Raw genomic sequence first — 21,934 nt, 5'->3', positions numbered from 1 at the left:
GAGCTGTTGGATAGAGGCAGAACATTTGATGAGGGCCTCCTGGGGAGAGGAGTCCTTGCCCCTTTAGATATTTTCTTGTGTTTCCTTTTTCCCCAAATTACTTTGAAACTTGTTCCCAGCCTTTTGATCCCTAAAATTGAAATATTGGTTTTCTTCCCTTGTTCCCTAAAATATTTTGATATTGTTCCTCTGTTCCCCAGTTCAAATAAGCCATGTTCTCTTCTTCCCTCAAACCCCTGGGAGTGCCTCTTTGATGTTGATTCTCGTATTGGCCTAATAGTAATTCACTGTAGAATTGCAAGACACAGCAAGTTCTTATTTGGGAGTGAGGGAAAAGTTTTGAATAAATGTTTGCTCAATACAAGAAACAAAATTTGACTGCACCTTCTAGACCTTACTCTTTTCAGACATGAATCAGCTTGTTTGCACCTTTCTGGCGACCTGCGGGAGGGCAAGCTCTAGAAATTCTTCTTTAATGAGCCTTCCGCTGAAAAACTTTCAAAGTCTGGCTTTCCGGTGTTAGGGGCCGAGGTTTTTGTTCAAAATTCATCAGCGGCTTCCTTGCAGCTTCTCAAAGGTGTTCCTTCGGGCAATGGTTAGTAAAAGTTTTGTAGTGCTTATACAAATTTTCGCTACTTCAAAAGGTATGCTTATACGAAACAAATATCAGCTTGACAATTTTTCTTTCCCGATACTCCATTTAAAATGCACGTGAGGGCTATTAATAGAGAGCCAGAAAACCATTTAAAACATTTTGTGGCAATTTTTTTGTCAACAAACTTAGGTTGTCGGCGAGCAGAATTCGAACGTAAGCTGTTGTGCTTTGGCTTTTATTTGTGCTTTTTCTAACTAATCTAAGACGAATTCAGGCTGGTATTTTCGAGTCAAGTGTAAGAAGACGGCAAAACCGTATTGATAATGTATTTATTTGAGTTAACTTCGCGAATAAAGACTTTAATCGCTTCCTTTCGACGGCGGTAGATCGACACGCACAACCGAAACGCACTGTTTCCGGTGAAAGGGCAAATGATTGACAGGATAGCACAGTTTTGACTGCCGCGCGCACTGCGGGCGCGGGTTCCGTATGCAAGGTTGTTTTTGCATAAAGCAAGCTAACAAAATCTGTACCTCGCTGAGTTCGCATTTGTTAGCGTTAATAGTATTTTCGGTCCGATGCTTCTGTTTTATGAGGGGTATATTACTTTGGTCTCCCATCCAAACACTAACCCCGCCCAACAGGGATTAACTTCAGTAATTTTCGGTATTACAAAGCTGTCAGATGCTCAGAGGGCACGCTTAAACTTGTGGTCAAAAGAAGTTTATCAACATGTCAGCCCAGAAGCCAGTGTTTCTCACTTCCCATTTATTTTCTTCAATCTTTCTGGGTTCAGTACTTTGCTAGTAACCACATGTCTTCTCAGACTATTTACCCAAGACTTCTACCATGGCACTACAATGATAGACAATACCAAAACAATATCGTGCACTGTTAAAGCTACATATTACGCAAGGACAGGTCTGCTTCGTCGTACGAACGTGTGAGGACCTCTGAGCCAAAGGGCCTCGTCTGGTATGACCTCTTAATGACCGCCCAACTTGAAAAAAATTGTCTGGAACGGTGCACGTACCACAGGCAACCCAGTGTACCCTCACGGAGGGTCTAGTTTTATTTTTTTCCGTGTCGGGAAAATTCTTGCCTGTCACTCCCCTGCTAAGTGGTGTGCATAGAGTCTTCTCTGCGTATTTTGTTAGGTTTGAGGGTGCTGGGGTAATGCGTAGCTTGCTCTGCACAATTAACCTGTAATGGCGTCGAAAGTCATTGTAACGCGAATGGCGTTTTAGTATATCTTTAAAGAAATATACCCATATGGAGCTCAAGAATGGAACGTCAAGACAGGCGGTGAAACATAAAGATCTGGAATCTTAAAAGCGACGAGTAATGGACTTCGACAGCGTGAATCTTTCGCCCGTCGAGCCGAAATCAAAATGAGCTGTACTTCTAATATTTTGCCAAGGTGGTGTTACGTACAACACTGAAACCAAATGGAAATTACTCTGGTAAATTACGGGTTCAACAAAGACAGAGAAGGAATCGAATACCACAAGTATATCTGTGATCTCTGTTGTGTGTCTCACAGTGTTTACTGAAGTCGCATCTATTTAAAGTTTGCCTGTTTTTCCGGCAAGTAACATTCATTTTGTACTCAACTCTGCAAAGGTTTAAAAAAATTGGAAATGTGACAGTGAAAAATTATTTGAACGAAAGCTTGTTGTCTCTTTTGTGCTTTATTACTTACGGTCAAGGTTCTTTCGAAAAGGGTTTGATGTGAACTGTCAGAAATTTATTTAATTGCATATGCTTTGTGATTGTGTTTCGCTTGCACGCACGCAACTGAAATAGGAAGGGTTTCTTGCCTCTTATAGCAAATATATTGCTTGTTTGAATAAATATTTCGCTGGAAAATATTTCTGTGAAATTTCTAGCTTTTGTAAATTTATCATGTTGTGTAATTTTCGAGCTTAGCAAATTTGCATACATGTGTTGAAATGTGATACGGGGCGAATTTTTGTGGTAACGCACAAGTCACGAAAATAAACTGGTCTGTTGGAAGCGTGCTTGAGTATTAACAAAATGACCCTCAAACTCGGCAAAAGAAATATACCACTCAGTAACAGAAGCATAGGACCGAAAATTCTATTTTAATGCTATCAAATGCGAACCAAGCAAGATACAGATTTTGTAAGCTTGCTTTATGCAAAACAAATATTGATGTAAAAGTAAATAAATATGGATACTCAGTTTTTAAGAAGAGCAAAAGGAAGTTTCAGGACGGTCGATCGAGAATAAAATATTTTGCCATCGGTAACAAAATTTACGACATGAAAACAACATTAATTTTGAACCACGAATATAAAAAGTTACCATCAGCGAAAAACATTTTGGGTGGTTTTAGTTGTGTTGTAATTGTACTTTTAGCTCAGACCGAGTAAATAGCACATTGAATTCAGCGGGCGCAGTGATCAAGTTACCGCGGCATGTTTACTCGCGAAACAGTGAAGCATCTGTGTCAAATGATGCCAAGATACCGGGTTTTTGTTTTTGTTCGCTTTCTTTTTCTTCCAATTGTTATAAATTTTGACAAGAAATGTGCGAATTCAACCCTTTGGCTCACAGGTCCTCACACGTTCGTACGACGAAGCGTAATATGTAGCTCTAACAGTGCACGATATTGTTTTGGTATTGTCTATCATTGTAGTGCCATGGTAGAAGTCTTGGGTAAATAGTCTGAGAAGACATTTGGTTTCTAGCAAAGTACTGAACCCAGAAAGATTGAAGAAAATAAATGGGAAGTGAGAAACATTGGCTTCTGGGCTGACATGTTGATAAACTTCTTATCACAACAAGTTTAAGTGTGCCCTCTGAGCATCTGACAGCTTTGTAATACCGAAGTTCACTGAAGTTAAGCCCTCCCTGTTCGGCGGGGTTAGTGTTTGGATGGGAGACCAAAACGATATACCCCTCATAAAATAGAAACATCGGACCGAAAATACTATTAACGCTAACAAATGCGAACCAAGCAAGATACAGATTTTGTTAGCTTGCTTTATGCAAAACAAATATTGATGTAAAAGTAAATAAATATGGATACACAGATTTTAAGAAGAGCAGAAGGAAGTTTCAGGACGGTCGATCGAGAATAAAATATTTTGCAATCGGTATCAAAATTTACGACATGAAAACAACATTAATTTTGAACCACGAATATAAAAAGTTACCATCAGCGAAAAACATTTTGGGAGATTTTAGTTTTTTTGGTTGTAATTGTACCTCTGGCTGCACCGAGTAACTCGCACATCGGATTCAGCGGGCGCAGTGATCAAGTTACCGCGAAACAGTGAAGCATCTGTGTCAAATGATGCCAAGATACCGGGTTTTTGGGTTTACCTCGGTGTAAAAACCTGTGAAACTTTTTCTTTGTTTTGTTAGCTTGTGGTGGGGTTAGGTTATTGTTTGATGTTTTTTTGCTCTTTTGTTTTCCTTTGTGTTACGTCATCTGTGAGTTTCACAGGTTTTTACACCGAGGATGAGCCGCGTTTTTGTTTTTTTTAGTTTTCTTTTTCTTTCAATTGTTATAAATTTTGACAAGAAATGTGCGAATTCAACACAAAGATCACAATCGCCCAACTCTCAGAGGTTGACCATTGTTTCTGGAAAATTAAAAATTTACTCTCCAAGACAAGGTTATTTATCACCAGGTAATTCCATCGTTTTGGTAATAGCAGCTACTTTATTATTCATCTGCGTCACAATATTAGGTCGCCCATCCAGATACTAACCCCACCGGATAGTAATAAATTCAGATTTAAACTTCTGTTTACAAAACTGTCAGGTGCTGTCAGTGCATGATTACACTAGTGGTGGAAAGAAGTTGCATGATCAACATGTCAGCTCAGAAGCCAATGTTTCTCGATTCCCTTTTATTTTCTTCAATCTCTCTGGGTTCAGTACTTTGCTAGTAACCACATGTCTTCTCAAGGGGCTATTTATCTAAGACTTCTACCATGGCGCTACAATGATAGACAATACCAAAACAATATCGTGTACTGTTAGACCTACATATTACGCAAAGACAACTGTCAACATGTCATCCCAGAAGACAATGTTTTTCACTTCCCATTTATTTTCTTCAATCTTTCTGGGTTCAGTACTTTGCTAGTAACCACATGTCTTCTCAGGCTATTTACCCAAGACTTCTACCATGGCACTACAATGATAGACAATACCAAAACAATGTCGTGCACTGTTAGAGCTACATATTACGCAAGGACAACTTGAATCTCCTGGAAGACAACACACAGCTCAGTTGACATTATGGAATAAATCACTGTGTTACTTCACTACCACACGTAAGCAATGCGTGTCAACTTTTTTTAAAGAGGACAGGAATTTCTTCTTTCTGACAAATGATTAATTAATAGGCCGGTAGCCAGGTTTTTAACCTCAGAAAAGGATCTGTTTCGTCGTACGGACGTGTGAAGACCTGTGAGCCAAAGAGCCTCTGCTGTTATGACTTCTGGGTGTTCCCTTAAATGGTCTTAATGACCCCCCCAACTTAAAAAAAATTGCCTGGAACGCTGCACGTACCACAGGCAACCCAGTGTACCCTCACGGAGGGTCTAGTTGTATTAGGTTACACAGCAGATTGTGCGTTGTTAAGATTAAGTCATTAATTGGACAGCTTATATTATAATAATAATGAAAATTGTTGTCAATAGACTAAGATGGCGTCACTACGCTCCCCCGCCCTTCCCCCTTCCCCAGGAAAAAAAAAAGACAGAAACTCCCAGCTTATTGCTGTCAAAAGTCTGTTTAACAAATAAAGAAGCCTAAGTCGTGTATTACACTGTGATAAAACACGAGAGGCATTTGAGAACGCGAGGGAAATGTAAAAAACACGAGCCGCAGGCGAGTGTTTTCTACATTTCTCAATGAAAATCAATGTAAAGCTGAGAGAAGTAGATCGAGATGAAACAGTTATTTAAAACGATTAGCTTTCAGGTAAGCTAAGTTGTTTTCCTTCTTTCAGTAATGAGCTTATATGCCTTGCTGCCTCACATATTTTGTAAAACTAGCTAAAAAAGGAAGAAGGCCTAAAAACGTTTGCAATTCCGTGTTGACAGAGATTCTGACATATTTCAACAATGACATTTATGGGCTTTTTGTGTGAAATGGGTGTCCAGTTGCGAGCTGCTTTGCTTGACTGTGAAATTGCAGTCGAGTAAAGCGAAATTTACTACACGTTAGGTTGACTTTTTAGTAAATATTTTTGCTATTGTTCTGAACTGAAGAGAGAGGGAGTAAAGATTATGAGCCAAACGGAAAATTTTGTGAAAGAAATTACTGTGCATGTAATTTCAGTTTTAGTCGTTGATTAAATTGTTAGTTACTGTTTGCAAGGCTTGTTTGCTTACTGCTGTCAACTTGGAGGTGTTTGATCTGTTTGATCACTGTAAGCTGCATACACTAATGACGATTGATTTTGTACTTTATGCAGAAGCCTAATTATTTCCATAAAGACTATATTGCTTTCTGGGGTTAGAAACGGGATCTCCGCTTTTGGGCTTGGATAAACCTATATATTACACTCATTTTTGTAGTTGAATTAGCGGGATTTTGCTTTTGACAAGTTTTTTGTTTTTGCGCCCGGGAGGACAATGTTGGCAAGACTGCACGGATTATAATTTCTTAGTCTTGACATCTCTGTCTCCGGGAGGAGTCCCATGTGAAGGGGACAGAACCCGGGGGAGAGGGGGGGGGGGAAGAAAACTTCCATGTAAAAAGGACGAGGGTGCTTGTTGGGAATTTTGAAAAGAACCCCTGAGAGGTACCAGGATTATGTCTTGTAGGCGTGGTTAGAAACATTTTTCATTTCTAAGAGGTACCAAGTCTAAAACAAGACATTATTCTGTCTTTTTTTTTTTTGGGGGGGGGGGGGGGTCAATACCCTAAAAGGTGCCGCAAAAGCTCCCGCAGTGGACCTTTCGAGGCTGGACTCTCTAACAGGTATCAAAACCGATGATGCTTTTGGTCTTACTAAGGAGTAGGACAGATCGTTAAAGTATACCTCCCATAAGCTGTCTTCTGTCTTCTCGGTTTAGCAGATAGATCATTCTGATATGGCACGGTAGGCAATTTGTTTTAATCGAGATAGGAGATGTGGAGTGTGGAGCCTGTTTTAGTCATTTCCTTGTCCAATAATTTAGGATCTCAATAGCGTCACGAAGTTTTTACAGTTAACGGTGAGTATTTGGGATTCTTTAGGACTAACGGTTAATTTATTACCTCTGAAATTACCTAACTGTTTTAACTATTCCATCGTCTAAAGATTTAGGAAAGAGAGCTAAATAATTAACCACACAAATAGCGCTTTGATACCCAGTTCTGTTTGATTAAAGGAGTTTTCAAAAGCGTGTCTTGGGGTAGGGATTTCACACGTTGAGGTATATGAAAGGGTATCGGAATCTGTCATTTGGCTATTTCAAAGGGCCTATAAGGTGTCAGAACCAACCAAGTCCTTCTGTGGCCAGTGACAGTACATTGCTAAGCTTCCTCGTATCGAGTAAATCTACGGCAACATATAACCACTGGAACACGCAAAAAAAAAACCAAAATTAGCAAACTTTTGGGGAAACAAAACGTCCTTTATTAATGAATTCATAGACCACTAAAGCAAAATATCAGTCCCAACCTCGTTTCCAAACTCCTATCGGGAACGATGTTGAAGGACGACTCAGAAATTTATCCAGGATTCCGTGCGAGGAGACAGAATGTTACTAAAACTGGTAACGGGGAACGGGAGTCTGGGAACGAGTGTTCAGCGGATCCGCCTGAGGGTTCAAAATGGAGGACAAAGGAAAAGAAAAGGCTTGAAGAGGAACAATTTGGGTAAATGTCAGATTCTACCGGCTGTGCCCCCAGATGACCATGATTATCAATTGGTACTCCAATCGGTCTTTACAAAATGCAGACTGCAGACCGGGTGCAAAATGCAGACTGAGAATAAAGACAGTTTTTCGTCTGATACGTATGTTATCTACAAACACACCGATTGTCTCTCTGCCGCTTTTCCGCGGGCATCTCTTATTGTGGAATATTCCTTGCTCACTGGTCTTCGATGACCTATTGTGTGTTGCCCTTTTTAAATGTTGACAGGACAGCTCGCGCACAAAGTGAGAGGATATACGAAAACCATGAAGGCTTGAAATTCTATTTAAGAATGACTGTGGTGTGACCGATTGTATTGTAGCTTGCGATTTGATTATCTCCCCAGGCGCCATTTCATGCTTTGTTTATCCCAGTGCCAATCGGACTTTAACAAGAACATTCGGGTCATCTGGGCGCACAGCGGGTAGAAACTCACCTTTATAACCGTAACGCTTCCTCTTGTTCCCTTTTCTTTCTTTTGTCCGCCATCCTGAATTTCCAGGCGGGTTACCTTGTGCACTCGTTCCCAGACTCCCGTTCCAGGTTTCCCGTTCCCCATTATCACTTTTAGTAACATCTTTTTCGCTTACAACAGCAGATTTTGAGCTTAGTGTTCATAACATCTGAAACCGGTAATACTGAGAGAAGTAACAGTTGGAAGCTGTTTAAGCTCCAGGTGAACATTAGTTTCTCCAGCTCAATTCCTCCACATCGTTCGTCGGACTGTCGATAACAAATTTCAGCACCATGAAGTGTCTTTTCATTGTAGCCGCTGCTCTTCTAGGTAAGCTAAACTTTTAGTGGCTTAAAATATAGATTATGGTTCATCAAAATCGATGTTTTCGATTAGAAACTGATATTTTTCCCCGCACTGTGATCCATGCAGCTAGTCCATGATATAACTCGACAGATATTAATACTATTTCCTCTGTGAGCAGAAATCGTAATAAATCGCTTACGCATGAATTCAATTTTCAATCCAGAAGAAAGTAAATCTTAAGTCGTCGAGTTTACCCTTTTAATATGTAAACAGATCCTCAAACTAAACGTGAGTGACAGCCAAAGAATTATTATTGGACTGAAAAGAGAAGCGGTGCAATGTAATTGGTACCGATCAAATATCTACTAAAAGCAAGCTTTGCCACAGTCCGAATATTCTGCAACATTGCAGTTGAAAAGATCTGGACCCGCAATCAAACCAAGTTCATGCACATACCAAGCCACTCACGCTTACAAGTCTGTATATAGCTGTAATCTTTGGTGAAAACATGCCTTTATCTGCGTCGTACCGACGATTTTGTTCACAACAAGTAAACCCTAAGAAAAAGCGGAAGTAACTTCCGCTTTCTTGTTTCGCTGACGGCAGCACTTTTCCACGAGTGGCGGGTGGCGGGTGACGGGTGACGGGTGGCGGGTGGCGGGTGGCAGGTGACGGGTGGCGGTTTGCAGTTTAAAAAGTAAGATAATCTCATCAAACTGCTATAGCTGGTTTCCACGTTATGTCATCGCCGCCGTGTTGGTGGACGAAAACAAAATATCTCTCATTAGCTCCTGTTGTTCTTCCACCAGCAGTTGTACATTGCAACATTGTTATTTGTGTCTCTAGAGATTGGTTGCAAACCACCTATTTGCAACACGACGTTTCTTATTTCTTGAAACGTTCAGAAAACTTTCCAACATTAGCGTACATACCCGAATTGTTCCAGTGAAGGGTATTTTTAGCTTGGTTTCCCATCCCTAAAATCCAGTTTTAGTCTTACTAAAGTATGGCTCAAACGTAACATTTAGCGCCGTTGAATGGAGCGTTTTTGTGTAGCAATTGCAATCACATTTTTAACATCAATGCTTACTAAACAACTGGTCTGGCATGATGCATGGGAAATTTTCCGGAAGGTGTGTGACCGACATAGCCTGCGGTCGCACTTATGCACTTGTCATCGGCTTCCCCAAGGATGGGGGGAGGGGGGGGGGGGGGGGGGAATACTAAACCAAAGATGGCTAATTAAATATGCATAAACTAGGTTACCTAAATAGTACATGCTGCTGAAGGGAAGAAGAATGTAAGGAGTGTCAATGCAGTTGGGTTGTTTCCATACAGAACTCGAATTATAGCACTCGGCTGCATGCAGCACTAATGTACCAGTCAAAATGAAGCTTCAACATCCCCCCCCCCCCCCCCGGGCATACCCCGGGCATTCGACTCCTTTTCCTGCCCGGGGGGGAGGGAATTTGATCATCTTAGTCTTCCCGGGGGCGGGGCATTTGATCACCACTTATAGGGAGTGGGGAATTTGATCGCTAGCCTCGATTTCTTGTTACCTTTCCACGTGAGTTGATAAATCATGGTGGAGACAAACGTAAAAGATAAAGGTAAAGATTCCGCATTCGTGGCTGATTGAATTGATTGAAAAGCAAAGGCCTGCACAAACTTTGTTCCGTATTTTAAGGTATTGAGAACCAATTTATATTATCTTTGAATATATAAATATATTAAATTGAATTTACAATATAAACAATAATTCAATACAATACCAGCGTAGCCGGATACGATTTATAGAGGTCAATTGCTTCGACCCGGTGTATTTATGAATATTATAATACATTTACGACGGTTGATATGTAGGTGTATAAATAATGGAATGAATGTATGGAATGTATTTAAGTGTCGTTGCATGAAACTTCTTAAAACCAATGCATTCAGTTTATAAAAATCTGGTAATTCGGCCCTGGCGTGGGGGCATTTGATCACCTGAAATCGGATCTATGACAAGGCATTTGAACATCTTTTTGGCCCGGGGAGGGGGGTATTTGAACAAAAAATTTCCAAAAATTCAAATGCCCGGGGGCTTGCCCCGGGGTGGGGGGGGGATGTTGAAGCTTCACTTTGACTGGTACAATGAGCTTCATTACATGAAGAATATTATTGTTCTCTTACCGACGAAACTCGCGCTCTCCGACAAGTACACCTGGAGTTTCTAGAAACTTCTCAAATTAAATAGCATTGTTGCAAGGTTTCTAAATTCGAATATTATATGAGAAATACAACAACCCAGAAGGTTTTAGTTCACGGCTGAATGATTTCCGGTTCGTGATTTGTAATAACAACAATACCAACAAGCCGTAATTTTTGTGAAGGATTTGCATGAAATATATATTCTTCCCCCGTGTGATTTTCAAAATGTTGGGTTAAGTTGTGCAGATAAAATATATAAACGGTACCGGTAAAATCTGTGACTTTTAAAATAATATTAACTTCAACAGATCGTAAATGACACTTGATGATTTCAGGGAACTCTGCTTCAAACTATAAAACAGATGCTGGTTTATATAAATCAAAATTTTGCTTTTTACACTATTAAACATCATCAACAGCACAATACAACGTCAAACCTTTTTCAGGAGTGATTAACAACTGGCTTACTTCCACAAATCTAGTTTTGAGAGTTTTAATGTTTACGGTAAGCAAACGATAAAATTTTGAAAACTGACTTGGTTTTCTATCACGGCGGGAGCCTTAGACCCACTAAATTCTTCGTTTCTGTAAAACTGATGCTTCTGTTGTCCAGGCTTACTCACTCCTCAGCAATAAAGGGCAACAAAGCGTAAACGTAAGAAACCCAGCAACAAATGGGGGAAAAAAAAAAAGAGCAATTTACAAAGCTGGGAAAACCTCACCTCCGAACATTCGTCAACGCAAGAGAGCATATGGAAAATAGCGCATGTTAATTTTTCCATTCGCGCATAACCACAATTTCTTGCGCCTCTGATCTTACCGCTACCACAATTCCTTGCGTTTCGCAACCTTCTTCAGATTAGAGAGCTGCCTCATTCGCTCGCTTCAGGCTCATTCCCGAAATGACGGCTGGACGCGTGAGGTGAGCCACTGTTAATATCCGCGAATCAGAAGCTCGCCCGCAAAAATCGAGCAGGCATAAATTATAATTTTTGATACAAGTCGTGGATGCGAAGGTATTCTTTGCCCAGCCTGCTCGAGCTTTACAGTCCCTTTAAGGTGATAAACATCCAAGATTATGACAACGGGAAGAGTTCGCGAAGCTGGAGTACGGTACAGCGTCGTTTTCTACTGCCTGAGTTCGGAAACTTCACTAATTTTCCCTTTGGCGCCAAGGGCAAAATACGGCCTTCAAATCCATTGCTATTGCAGTTTCGAATTCTCACAGACTTACATTAGACTGCTAATGTAAGAGCAAGTAAAATTCCTAAAGATCAATTGAAGTTTCTTGGTGGCAGAACGAGGGGGCCGGTGAGGCCGACTGAGAGATTTAAAGTGGCCGGTGGTGGTTCTCTTGAGATCGCATATTTAATTTAGTTTCCCTTGACAATGGCGCCAAGATGTCGCCGAAACGTCGGACGCTTTTATCCTTAGTTTTTGCCAGTATATGTTTATCTAAATCGTTGTTAATTAGAATGATTATTCGCCCGGCTTGAATTCAAGCTCACATTGATCGTTGAACCACAAACTCAAGCTCGCATCATCTGGAAACGTTTAAGCATTGCTATGTAATTACTCTTTCGTTAAAATCAATCTTTTCACACTGTCTTTTGTGTTGTCTAATTCCATTTCCCCGCAACGATTAACTTCGAATAAATTATATTTTGAATTTACGTCACAGACGGGGAGGATACCTGAACTCGAGTGAACAGCGGAAATCGAGCCTAGCTCACTCAATGCGGCGGCAATTAGTGTCAAATGGCCATTTTTGCAGAGGGTACCCCTAACTTGAAGGGAATAAAATATTCTGACCTACTTTTTTTGCCACAATCATTCACTCACCAAACCCAACATTTTTACTAAGTTTGATCGAAATCGGTGATTTGAGTTGGCCTGGTTCTGCCTGCTTTTCTCGTGGACAAACTCTTCAGAAAACATTGCACGTGTTGCTGCGTGTTGATCGTCATGTAAATTATCTTCGTGAAGTATTATTTAATTACCCAAACTTATAAACGTTACAAATCAGTCAAGTGACAAGTTGTAAACTAAAAATATATTTTTTTATCCATAACTTAGAAGCTAGAGCTTGCGTTAATGGTAAGGCTGACAATTCCCTGAAGAACAGGAGGATACTCTATCAATGTATATCTTTGAAGGTGTATGAATCTGAAAATCAAGTCAGTAGTTTCAGTGGATGAAACGTAATCTGGGTTTGTTCGTTGTGTCAGAACATTTTGACAACAAATGGCAAAACTAAGAGGGAAAAATATAATACGTTAAATACGGATCAGGTAACTTCAGTGGAGTTCGAGAAACGCGTTTCTTTGCCTTTTTCTGGAAGAAATGTTACAAAGATGGGCGGCAAGAATAACAAGATGAAAAGTACGGATAGACTAAGTGAGCAAATTGAAGAAATTTTCTCCTTTGTTTTTTACACAGGATCACGTCTGCTCCGCTGCATTTTTTCTTTTACTCTGTTTAAATAAATTCTGGCACTCATCGCTACGGCCACTGCCACTGCTGACTAATAGGCCACTTGGGATAATACCATAATATTTTTTGAGTTTGTTCCCCCAAATTTTGCATAAGCGTTGTTTTCGTTTTCGTTTGGGACCATTGTAAGTCCCAAGAGAAACTGGAAACAATGCTAATGCAAAATTTGGGGGGACAAACAAGGAGTATTATGGTATTTTCTCAAGTGACCTATTGCCTTACTGTTATTTAGGTTGGCTTCCGCAGAGCAATGCTGAGCTTCCAGCAGTTGGTAATTGTTCATTCATGGAATACTACTGTACTGTCCGAGAATATGAAACGCGCTTCTTTAAGCGCTTATATAAAGACCCAACTGCAGACTGCGGGTAAGATTGTATATTTAAATTTTGTATATGTGATCGCATGGGTCCGAGGGCAAGTTTTCCCGAAATTACCCGAGTCGCGATGCGACGTGGAAAATTTGGGAAACTGTGAAAATACAAGTGAAATAGCCCACTTTCGATATAATAAAATTCAGTCCTAAACAAAAGGAATCATCTCGAGGCTCTGGGGAATAAAAATAAGGATTTGTATGAGTTTATTCCCCAGAGCCTCGAGGTGATGCCTTTTGTTTAGGGCTGAATTTTAATATATCGAAAGTGGGCTATTAATCCTTAATTGCCCGAGGGCAATTACAATTTCTTGTTTATCACATATGAAAGGGCAAAAATCTTTCAAGATCTTTCCATTGGGTAAACAGGTTTGCGTTTTGTTGTCATTAAAGAACATGCTAGCAGTAGAACGGGGAAAGTCTACTATAATAGTAAGCAAAACACGGCAAGTTCAATTCACTCGAAGCAATTTCTTTACAAATAATTTTATTCACCTGTTTTCCGAAGCTTGCAACGGCGTGAAACTACTTCATCGATAGATGAAAGACATAAACAAGTGTCCAAACGGGCTCTAATAAGTTCTTGAATCCAAAACTCTCCTTTCCACCGAGAAACTTAACGTACCAACGAAATTTACAGTTTTTTTTTTTTTTTTTTACGCCGATAAGGTGACCTGTCATACTAATAAGGCGACCCAAAGCAAAACGAAGAAGTAACTTTCAGTTTGGCAGCCATGAAGTTAGGCTCAATTACCAGCCGCTGTTCGGGAAAGGAGCCCACGCTCTTCCCCGGGAAAAAAAACTTTGACCGAACTCGAAAAAGCCGTCGAAATCTAGCCTACCATGAAATTCTGTAACTCTATGCTGCCTGTGACACAAGCCGTCCCCACTCAAACTTTTTTCAGGCTGCGAATCAATACATTTTGAAAGGGAAAATTCCTTTTGCTTTTCCACCAAAAGACTACGCTTTGCTGCATGGTGATTTTCTTTCACGTTAAGATGAAATATCCGCAGAAGCAATGCGTGTCTGGAATGCAGGCGTGCTCAGCCAATAATCATGCCCTCTTGATTACCAAAGTGCCCTCGTGATTAAGAAAAAATGCCCTCTATCTCAGCCAATCGGGATTCAGTAGTTTTGCCACGTATGTGATAATGATCATAAAAAAAAATGGTTTTATTAATCAATAAATCCATACAGAAGTGGCCTTAGTGAATGTCTAACTTATTTACTGTTGTGTTAAACGCTTGACGTTAATTTACGCTTAGAGTGTTTTTGGATTATCATTTAAGCCTTCAGGTTTGGATATTGTACTACCAAGTCTTAAAAAAAGCCGAGAAATGCTCAACTACCGGTAATCATACAAAAAGCCTGCACGCGGCCGATATTAAGGATGTCCAGTCACTATACTGCAGTGGGTTTGACTTGGAGAGACCTCTGATGTTATCCTTTTCTCCGTGTTCCAACGAGCATAAACAGGACGTTGTTGTCAAGTGTATTACTGACTTTGCGACAACCTTCTCCAGTCACTTTTCAAGTTCATCTCTATGCAGGTAAAACATTAGATCTTTTCTTTTTAACCCTGATCATAGTTAATAGAGAGGAATCACGGTTATGCAGCCTGGCAAACATAAAAGGAGCCAACAACGATAGCTACATCCACGACACTGTACAATCTTTTGTTTTGCGCTTATACATTGCTGGAGTTACAAAACCAAAACGGTTCTGTTGGTTAGTTCTTCAGTCAGACGTAAACAGCTATTGTGTTTTGGACAAGACCAAAAAAAGAACAAAAACATACAACAAAGAACATTGTCGGGTTATCATAGCCGTACCCTTAGCTTTGCCCTGATGCCGTGTATTTGTGTTAAGAGCATGACAAAATGAGATATTGAGCCGGTTCCGCGCCAGATAATTATTTGAAGTAGAAAATGATATACTTCAAGCTGTTTGAGATCTATCTATATCTTCTGCCGGGACAGTTTTGGACCAGTGGTTCCAGTTTCCGCGTTATGCTGTCAAGGACCATTTTGCTCGTCCATGGCTACTTTTACCTGTGATTTTTCCTGGTCAAGGAGAATACTCTTTATATCGCGTTCACTAACTATAGTTATCATTGGCACACGTCCGACTTTTCAAGATTAATTTTGGGAATATCCCATGTTCCTACCTTTTACTCTGTTACGAAAAATAGCATTGCGTGACTAGCGTTACTTTCTAGAAGCTTCCCGAGAGAGTTCGTAGTTTGTTTATTTTTAGGTTCGTGCGTAAGCGTTTCTAAATCGGTGTGTTTTGTAATCTTTCTATAATTAGATTGTTTCCTATTTTAGAAAGTTCTAGAAGCTTATTGTGAGAGTATATAAGTAGACGAATCCAAGCTGAGTTTTTTGAAACTAGTTTTTCACAAGCGAAGAGAGTTGGCGTTAGCCGTGTTTAGTCAGTCAAGTGTGACAGAAGCAGTGTTTGTTCGAGTTGGCGGAGGCCGTGTAAGTTTATCAAGTACGTGTTGTTCAGAGTTTTACTTCGTGGAAACTACGTTCACTTTGGAATAAATCTTCTTGTTGTTGTTCCGACAACCCTGCGTTCAGTTTAGTTTGCAAGCTACCTGTCCTCAAAACATTCGAACTCGTAACATACTCAGAGTCCGCTTTTCTTTTTATTAGCACCGAAAACGCGGTCTGGGTCAAGTTTCGTTTGATAGCCCTGGATTCTCTGACTTTTTGCCGTTTCCGCTAGGAGCTGATCTCTATCTAGACAGTCGAAAATGAGCATCCCGGGCTTGCTCAATATATCGGAATGCGGTCAGCGTGCGCGTTCTTGGTATTGACTAAAAAAGAGCGGGCCTTGGAGACGAGATTGACAAACACAGCTCATGAAGTGATTCCGTGTTACATGATAAGTCAAATTATTGTCGCGTTGTTTACATAAAACAAGTAGATTTCGTCTTGCCGTGGATCTGTTCAGTTATGCTGTCACAGAGAACGTTAAAATGTGGTAACAACATATCTGACAAACCCGGCTATTGCCACGTGTGCCACTTTTTTTTTCTTACCACACTCGGGTTGACGTCATCTGTATTCTATTACCGGACGCACTACAACATGGAATTTATTTGATAAGTACCAACCAGCTTTGGCCAAGACCTCGCCTTTGTTGAAAAGTGATCTGGAAACCACATTATCTCGCTCAGTAGAACAACAGAGTTACTTCTTGATTTAATGATAATAATAATAATAATAATAATAATAATAATAATAATAATAATAATAATAATAATAATATTATTATTATTATTATTATTAATAGTAATCATCATCATCATCATCATCATTATCATCATAACATTTATTTCTGTAGCGCAAATTCAACAAGACAGTTTTCAAATGCGCTTAACAACATGTATATTACAAGATATGTACACTAATAAAATAAATAAATGTATATAAATTATAAAATGGTAGTGAAAGCAATAATACTAGAGGAATAGGAACTAATATAAACATAATAAAATCTAATCTAATCTAATCGTTAAACGCTTGTCTCAAAAGAAAAGTTTTCAATTTGTTCTTGAATGAATTAAAGTTATCAATCTGCATTATAGTCAGTGGTAATGTATCCACAGTTTATATATTTAATTACGTGCGGCACAGGCTCCCCAAGCTCCGTGTGAGCATGGCCGACAAAAATATAAGGATTTGTATGGGAATCCCGACAAAAAGCTTAAGAACATAATTCTATGAAAAAAATCTGAATTAGAAAGCCTAACCTTATTGCCAACGTGGTTAACTTCCTTTCTGTGTTGTTATTTTCCAGATCCGACGCGATTTGAGCCATTTCTCAATTTCGTGGTTGTCAACGGTTATAATAAAATCCCAAGACTGGAAACTAAATTCTCAGGTGCCACCAATTTGAATCAAATTTTCCGAGATAAAATGTTCCCACGGTCACAATTCAAAATCACAATCAATTGACAAAGATTGAACTTTCATCTCAACCCACCATCAACGCAATAGCAGTCCTGCGACCGACCTCAAGCGGTAACATTGCAGGAAAACAGCTTTCGAAACGTACGCTTCCACACCAAAGTGGCCAGGGTGGCAGACCGTAGTTTTGTCAACCGCAAATATCTTTATTCCCTTGGGTCCAGACATGACATTGACTCAATCGTGTCGTCCAATCACAGTCACGCCTCCTTCCTGTTTACAAACTTCAAAAGCACATTCCGGAAGCTGGAAAGCGTTAAAGGGAGAGTTTCACGTCTCTGCGCATGGGCAAACTGTCTCGTCAGCCCATTTAATTCCATTGTTATTGAAACAATCGAAAGCACTGATGCAGGAAACGGAAACAATGCCATAGAAGTGGAACTACTCATTGGAATTACTTTTGTTATCATTTCCTTTGTGTTATGAACCTACTGCATGCGAATAGATTACTCGTGCGTTGAATAAATTTTCGACCCGTACAATAAATTCGAGATCAAAACTAAATTCGATAATTTCTGTGTAAACCCGTAGTGTCTTCCACCAAATTTGTGCCTTAGTCATTCAGTGTATTTGCTTTAATACTCTCTGTGTTTAATTAACATCATCTGGTTCAGTAAGAAACCGTAAAATTTACAACTGCTAGCGCTAAGGCTTGGACATACGCAAAACCGTGAAACTGGCCCTTTAAAAGATGTGAGAATGAACCCGTAGTGAACAAACTTGCGCATTCATGCCGCTTTTACTAGTTAATCGCAATCGTAACTGTATTTCTCGAGCCTTCAAGGAATTAACATTACTTACGCAAATAAAATTTGCTCTCGTATTTTGTCAACCGCAAATTTTTTAATTCCCCTGGGTCTACCGACACGACTGTGTTCTCTCAGATGCTAAATTGAATTTCACTGGCTTCAGTAAGTCCAGCCACAAAATATTCGAAACACAATATCCTACGAGAAAAAAGTTTATTTGCATAATTCCTTGAAAGCTTGAGTCCATGCACTCCTGTCTGGACCCAAGGGAATAAAGAAATTTACGGTTGACAAAACGATGGTCTGCCACCCTGTTAAGGCTCAGTTCGTTATCAACGGTCGAAGCCATGGCCACTGAAGCGTACGTTTCGAAAGCTTGGGATTTTATCATAACCGTTGACAACCACGAAATTGAGAAATCGCTCAAATCGCGTCGGATCTGGAAGATAACCACACAGGAAGGAAGTTACCCAGGTTGGCAATAAGGTTGGGCTTTTTAATTCAGATTTTTTTCATAGAATTATCTTCTTAACCTTTTTATGGGGATTCCCGTACAAATCCTTATATTTTTGTCGGCCATGCTCACACTGAGCTTGGGACGCCTGTGGGTGCGGCAGCAATGAATGCCCGATCACCAATTGTAGCCAACGTTTTAAAGTTTGGTCTGGAAAGTAGGAATTGATTGTCCGATCTGAGACCATACTTTGAGTTCATTTGAACAGATAATAAACTTGATAGGTAGTGTGGAGCTGTATTGTGAAGACACTTAAACGTAGTAATAATAATCTTATAGGCGATTCTGAATTTCACCGGTGGGCAATGTAAGCCAAATAGAAGTGGTGTTATGTGACAGAACGTAGGCATGCAGTATACAATTAAAGCGGCTGTATTTTTTACCCTCTCTAATTTTTATATCCCTTGTGATAGGAAACGTGACGAAGCCAAACAGTGTGCAATCCACTCGTGGCGTCACCACTGCAATCACTCAAATGTGACTGATGGTATCCTAGAAAAGGTCATCGGTTCCTTCAATCCCTTTTGTGAAGGGGACAAGGATCCAAAGACAGAGGAAACTGATCAGTGTGCAAATTACCCCGCACCTCCTGATGCTGAAGTTTGCCAACGTCCCAATGAGCAAGTGGAAAGCAAGAGTACAGCAGGAGATAGAAATGGCGTTGTTCCCTATTTGCTTTTTGTACTTCTTTTCATAAATCCAAATTTCTACCTAAATAATCTAAATATAATCTGAAGAGACGAGCGTGGCTTAGTGGTTAAGGAGTTGCTCTTGTAATCCGTAGATCCCAGGTTCAAATCATCCTCCCTTCCGTTATATGGATTTGTGTTTGGTGGTCCCAAATTCAAATGCTTCGCACTTTTTTATATACCGTAAACTCCCGAAAGTAGCAACCCCCCGAAAGTAACGTCAAAAAGTAAAGTTGCGACCCTCCGAGAGTAGCGCCCCATCCTTTTCAACTGAAGCATATTACAAGGAACGTTTCTTCAAATTTAAATTGAAAACCTAACCAGTGCACTGAGATATTCTTATATTAGACTAACGTAGCAGTGCTTCGTGAAGTACAAACAGTTTGCGGTATCTGACAAGCTTTCGTGCTAACCACTGAAAACACGGTATAGACATGAAGAGCCCATTTACCCTATATGGCAGCACTCATAGATTTAGACCGGGACGAAGAATTTTATCTCATGTTTTAAGAACTGTTTTTACGAATTCCCTTCTTTTATTTTGCAAAAAGTGCTCATTCTTACCAACTTTAGGGAACGTTTCTTGCTCCCCGAAAGTAACGACTCTTTGAAAGTAATGACCCCCTGAAGGAAGTGAGCCCCAAAGGCTGCTAATCCTGGAAGTAAAGAGGGTCATTACTTTGGAAGTTTACGGTAGCTAACTGGTCTACCTCCCAAACGTCGGGATTTTAAAGAAGTTTCCGCCTATTTCCAATAATCTGCAATATTTGTATGTTAATTTAAGGGCCGCGATGTAATTTAGTGGGACACCAGTAATTGAGTGTACCCTATAAGAAAGATAAGTTAATGAGTTAAGTCAATTCTTATCAGTGTTGGGAGAAATTATACGTTCAATAAGGTTAAGTTCACGTAGACTGCAATAGTACAAAAGTAGGATTGTTTGGTGTTTTAGAAGTTTTTCTCTTTTTTTTTTTGCCGAAAAAGTACAAATAATGCACTAAATAATGTACTTTCAGCAAACTTTAGATATACACGTGGATAAATAACAATTTGTGTGCAATTTGTATTTGTATTTGTCGCTGAGTCAGCGAAGGAAAACTCAACTGCCTGTACACAGCTTTCAAGGCTGAAAATACAAATCGAGGCTAAATATACTATTGAACCTTGGTCTTGGCGTGACCAAGGTTCAATAGTACATTTATTTTTTCAGTCAACGGTCAAGTGATAATTAAGACCCGTCAGTAACGTGATGACGATAATGAATTATAAAACAAAGAAGTTATTTCTGACGAATGAGCTAGCGAAGAAGGCCGACATAACTATTTTGCCGGCACGTGAAAAACGCGGCCTGGCCTCCAGGCCGGTGCATCATGGGTAGAAAGGAAGGGGTATATAAGGGAAAGTGTAGCACGTGATAGTCATCTAGGCCTTTGAATCAACCCTGTTCAAAGCTCGGTTTAATATCTCATGGCACTCTCGTCAACTTTCCCTCGTCGGCCGTCGTACATGCTGTGTTTTTATTGAAGGCGCGTATCAAGGAGTCAAGAACAGAAGCTTCCAGTGTATAATTATAAAACGTACAGATGCACAGTGCGATCGCCAGAGGTCATCCGCTTGTCTAATACCAGATACACGTGTTATATCAAGAGCCATTATATATATATAGGCTACAAAGCTAACAGGGAATTGAAAGCTAATCCCACATCCCGCTTTCTAGACATGTAAACCTTGAATAGTTCTTGAGTATATATGTAGTTCTAGTTGAAACCTAGTCTCTTAGAAGGGTTTGTGTGTCTCCCGGAACGAGTAATGATAACGGGAGTTGAACCGCACGATTGTTTAGGTGAACTCGAGACACAGGATTTGGTCGCTGTCTCTAAAAGCGGCTCTTTTGATGTGACGGCTGGGGCTGGAGAGGGGTTGTGTGGTGAGATCTTTTTTTTTGGATTTGGAGTCAATGTCGTCTGTTCCTTCGTACAACTGCATTACTATCGGTCTCGACAAAATAGGAACGAGGTTCGGAACTTTGGTTTACAAAAAATGCATTCTCTTTTCGGTCTGGGATATAGACTCTGTCACCAGTTGCAAGAGGACTTAGCTCCCTAGCTGCGTGACGCTTCTTGTACCCGTTGATTTGTTTTGCATTGATTTGGTCTTCCTTTTCTCTCAGTTTATCTAACTTTGTCCATTTGGGTGCCAGTTTGGACGGGATCGGAAGCAAGGTTGTGCGCAATCTCCTTCCCATGCTAAATTCAGGTGGGCTGTTACCGTTCTCCAGTGGAGTGGCTCTGTAAGCAAGCATGGCTTCGTACGGATCTTTGGCCTTGGTAAGAAGGCTCTCCATAGTTTGGACCATACGTTCGGCCTCACCGTTGCTTTGAGGATACTTCGGAATGCTTTTGATTTGCGTAAATCCCCATTCATGAGCAAACTTTGAAAATTCCGCTGAGGAATATTGTGGACCATTACCAGAGGCAACGGTCTCTGAAACTCATGACGTGCGAAGACGTTGACTTGCGTAATACACCAATCTCACAGTATCTTGAAAAGTAATCTACCACCAGGACGAACTCCTGTCCTTTCCAATCGAATAAATCAGTTCCGACTTTTTGCCATGGCCGCTCGGGTAGTCTCGAAGGAATCATCAGCTCTGCATGGTTTCTTCTGGTCTTTATACAGGTGGGACATTCTTTAATGAC

General features: G+C 40.2%; 2 protein-coding genes across 2 annotated transcripts in view; one reads left to right on the top strand and one right to left on the bottom strand.

Moving 5' to 3' along the window:
* The first annotated feature begins 8,036 nt into the window (after positions 1 to 8,036).
* LOC138006289 (uncharacterized) lies at positions 8,037 to 20,295 on the top strand. Its single transcript, XM_068852527.1, has 4 exons — positions 8,037 to 8,270; positions 13,165 to 13,297; positions 14,593 to 14,853; positions 18,960 to 20,295. The coding sequence occupies exons 1-4, from the start codon at positions 8,234 to 8,236 to the stop codon at positions 19,279 to 19,281; spliced, it is 753 nt and encodes a 250-aa protein (XP_068708628.1). The 5' UTR covers positions 8,037 to 8,233; the 3' UTR covers positions 19,282 to 20,295.
* An 894-nt stretch (positions 20,296 to 21,189) lies between these two features.
* LOC138006010 (uncharacterized) overlaps positions 21,190 to 21,934 on the bottom strand; it is a 1,645-nt gene continuing 900 nt past the window's right edge. The window contains exon 2 of the mRNA XM_068852168.1: positions 21,190 to 21,631. Coding sequence (XP_068708269.1) covers positions 21,190 to 21,631 — 442 coding nt within the window. The remainder of the gene's footprint in view (positions 21,632 to 21,934) is intronic.

The sequence above is a fragment of the Montipora foliosa genome, chromosome 6 (genome assembly GCF_036669935.1).
Source record: "Montipora foliosa isolate CH-2021 chromosome 6, ASM3666993v2, whole genome shotgun sequence".
Taxonomy (NCBI): domain Eukaryota; kingdom Metazoa; phylum Cnidaria; class Anthozoa; order Scleractinia; family Acroporidae; genus Montipora; species Montipora foliosa.
The sequence above is the reverse complement of the archived record's forward strand: the minus strand, read 5'-3'. Positions and strand labels throughout refer to the sequence as shown.